Source organism: Olea europaea, unplaced genomic scaffold, assembly GCF_002742605.1.
Source record: "Olea europaea var. sylvestris unplaced genomic scaffold, O_europaea_v1 scaffold2500, whole genome shotgun sequence".
NCBI lineage: Eukaryota > Viridiplantae > Streptophyta > Magnoliopsida > Lamiales > Oleaceae > Olea > Olea europaea.
The window spans coordinates 115,951-119,571 of NW_019243238.1; the positions used below are offsets into that span (position 1 = coordinate 115,951).

The following is a 3,621-nucleotide window of genomic DNA, read 5'->3' on the forward strand; positions in this document are numbered from 1 at the left end:
CAACATTCTTGCTGCTTGAATTATGGCTGCATTGGCAACACTAGAGAACGCAGTAAGATTCTACTCTGAGTGCATTTTGGGTATGTAATCCGAGACTCTAGCGGACAGTAAAATGCAAAGTCCACCTTCTTTTCTTTGTTAATATAATGTTTAATGGCGTCTAATTCACTTTCTTTTAGTCTTTTTACATCCCAAATCAAAGAAAACATTCTGATAGTGATAATTTAGTGCAGCATCAACACGAAGAATAGTCCAATATCAAAATTAAGACATTTGAACTTCCAAGCTATAGAGGAATATGTTATTAGATTCATTCAAATAAATCAGAAGATCTTTATCAAAACAGAGGGGTGATGTACTATTTCTGCAACAACTATAACATTGCATGCCTATACTATACATAACCCTCAATTTCATCTCTCTGTTTCCATTGCCATTAATTCTTTTCGTGGCTAATTGTCTTCGCTACCAGAAGCGAACAAGGCCACTGAGATGGCAGCTAGTTTCTTTGAACTCAATCGACACCTTGGAACCCTAGACTGCTTTGGAGCATTAGGATCCTTAATGTCATTGAACTCACGCATGTCCTCCACGTTCTGGAACCCAACGGTCTTCCTTGGAGTACTATACGCAAGGTTCAGAGTTTGTTTATTCAAACAAAAATCCCAAATTAATATTCAAACTCAAGTAAATCCCCAGGAGAAAAAAAATTAATTAAAATAAAAATCTTTAGGGCCATAAAATCTTACTGCATCTCTTATTGATTTTGATACTAAAACCAACCTCTTCAAATCATCATGCTCGACACCACACAATATCCTAATCTGCATAAAAAAATTCTCACCATTTTAGGAACACAATTTAACGAGACATTCTAATTTTGTAACCATAACACTTTTACTAATCAACCATAAACAGTTATATATACTTAAAATTACCCATTTAAGCATAATTTTCTCTACAATACTGAAAGAGTTGACTCAGAAAAAGGGTGCTAACCAGAACGTCCTGAGGCAGGGCTTCAAGAACATACTTGTCTGAACAGAGAATTGAATTTTCATAGCACTGTCTCTTTGTCAGTGTGGTGAGATTATAAACATTATGACCATCAAACTCCAAATTAATATTAGACAAAGCAACCCTTTTCCTCCCAAACGATGTACTCCTCACCAGTCCCACCCCATACCCTTCATTTGCTCTATTCACAATTGACTCACATTTCTTCCCCAACACCATTTTTTGTTGCTATTCTTTCTCTCTTTACAAGCACAATCAGATTATCCAAAAAAAACCAAAACCCAAATTGAAATGTTCAAATAATAGATTCCAACTATTCAAAAACAGTCAAAAAATCTATTTCACTTCCTATAAATCCTTTCCTAGCAGAAGTATACAATGATATATATTAGTGTACAACGTTTCAAAATAGTGAGAAGCCCTAATTTGAGGCAGAGAGTAAATGGAGATTGATGTAACGGTTGTAGCGTAAAAGGAAACAAGAACCGACTTCCAAATATCTTCTATCTTTACGCTTTACTATATATCACTCTCTTTTATATACAGTCAAGTTTTCTCATTTAAAAATGGTTTTTTCAAAATTATTTTTCCTTTTTGGGTTTTTTAACAAGCGAGTATCATCAAAGGCTAAAAAAGTCTGCTTCAAAAAATATTTGAGATTTTCTAGAAATGACTTGAATTTTCCTATTTAAAAATGGAAAATATAGAATACCCAAAAACTAGCCGTTATGAATGGTTAGGGAAGCAAGTTGGGTGGTTCTGATGACGTGGCTGACAGTGGTCGGTCTTCTTTATCTAAAACACGTCTTTGGTGATGTGCTATTTACACTTGACGCGTAGTTTTAGAAATGACAATTGAATAGGGATGCTGACATGTGTAAGTTTTATGGATCTAATGGTCCAGATTCGGTGTGGAGAAATGGAGAAAGCTATGGATTCTAAATCGGCGGCTGAACCGTGTTGATGGCTGTTTACAGTTTATACATGTTTTACTTGGTCATTCTGTGGAATGCCAGCCAATGGGAATGGAGTTCACAGGTCGGCGTGGACCCACCATCGTTTGGCCCACAGGCGTGATTACAGGTGGAACTGCTAGTGGGCTTGCCTCGGTCGAACTCGTTTTGTGATGAGCCATTGATCGAATCACACACATTTTTCACAGCTGGCTGGTTTTGGATTCATGGGCGGACTCATTTTTTGGACTTTTTTCATGATCCTATGTTTTATTTAACTAAAAAAGTTGATAAAAATTTTAACGGTCATACTACATATACAATTGAAGTTGACAATCACACATATAAAAGGGGATCCACAATGAATAAAAAAATTGTAAATCCTCTCCTGTGAAGAGGTTGTCCACCCCGATTGTACAACTAGCGAAATTCAAATTTTATGTAAACTCAACAATTAATTTCGACCTATTTTATGAGATTGTTATCCACTTTTTAAAAATACATTTCATCAATTTTTATCTAAATTTACAACCAAAATTTTTTTTTTGATTTTCAACAAAACCAAACAGTGACTTAAATTTGTGGATATAAATTGAGCTCGAGTGTCTAAATATAGAGCCTAGTTTGTGGATATGAATTGAGCTTGAGTGTCTAAAAATTGAGCCAACTCACTTGATCCATTGTCACTCTTTCGCGTGATGATTAAAATTGAATATTAACGTATTTATATATTTTTCAAAATTTTACATTTTCGATACTTTGAATTAGAATCCTTGTCAATGTTAAGTTTGAGAACAAATAACACATCAACACCGTCTATCAAATTTATAATCGCTATAGAAGAAGTTTGACCATTGGTGAGATGAAACGAAATGTTCGTTGGTTAGTCATGCATGTTTAACTAGTCTTTTTGAGCAAGTCTTACTTGAACTCGGGTATTTATATGGACCAAGACATAATGCTATAAACTTAAGCAAGAAAAATAAAAATTATAAATTTGTATGTTTTTCCTAATAGAAGTTAATTGCTTGTAATTATTCAAATTTGCTTGAAATCTTAATGATTAAGTTAATTTTAATTTAATAAATACTCTTTAAATTTTATATTTAATTCCATTAATAACACAAGAACCAAAAATTTTAAGGAAAAGTATGGAATTACTAAGAAGGTTTTAAATCTGATAATAAATTCAGATTGGGAATTAATTTGGCCGAGTATGTATTTGGAATAAGTTGAGTATAAGAAAGAACTAAGGGTCTGTTTGATTGTAAAGATAGAATTTGGATGAAAAAACAAATTTCAGGGAATTGAATTGTCTAAAAATTGTTTTACTGAAAATTGTCAATTATTGTATTTGATTGGTATAATTTTTTTATATGAAAAATGTTGAAATAAAAGTATTTTTGATATTCGTTTGACTTTGTTTTATATGAAAATTGTTAATTAAAGGGATATAATTTATTGTATTGGGGATATAATGTTTCTATTGTCCAAAAAAAAAGTCAGGAAAACTATCTATCTTTCGGTGTTCGTTTGACTTTATTTTATATGGAAATTGTTAATTAAAGGAAAATATTTTTTTTTATAATTAGGGATAGAATTTATTTCCATTGCCAAAAATAAAAAATTGACAGATCAGCCTAGAAAACCA

The 3,621-nt window shown here is 32.4% G+C and overlaps 1 protein-coding gene across 1 annotated transcript; it reads right to left on the reverse strand.

Moving 5' to 3' along the window:
• Nucleotides 1–264: 264 nt before the first annotated feature.
• On the reverse strand, nt 265–1,318 carry LOC111382445 (F-box protein SKIP27-like). Its single transcript, XM_023006423.1, has 3 exons — nt 1,000–1,318; nt 750–824; nt 265–644 (listed from the first exon to the last, which is right to left on the reverse strand). The coding sequence occupies exons 1-3, from the start codon at nt 1,234–1,236 to the stop codon at nt 453–455; spliced, it is 504 nt and encodes a 167-aa protein (XP_022862191.1). The 5' UTR covers nt 1,237–1,318; the 3' UTR covers nt 265–452.
• Nucleotides 1,319–3,621: the final 2,303 nt, after the last annotated feature.

Bases quoted from the DNA above. Each gene is read 5' to 3' on its own strand.
- LOC111382445 (XM_023006423.1), bottom strand. From the start codon at position 1,236: ATGGTGTTGGGGAAGAAATGTGAGTCAATTGTGAATAGAGCAAATGAA. The intron at 825-999 runs GTTAGCACCCTT...TTTTTTATGCAG, and splicing joins CCCTGCCTCAGGACGTTCTG to ATTAGGATATTGTGTGGTGT. The intron at 645-749 runs GTAAGATTTTAT...TTGAATAAACAA, and splicing joins CAAAATCAATAAGAGATGCA to ACTCTGAACCTTGCGTATAG.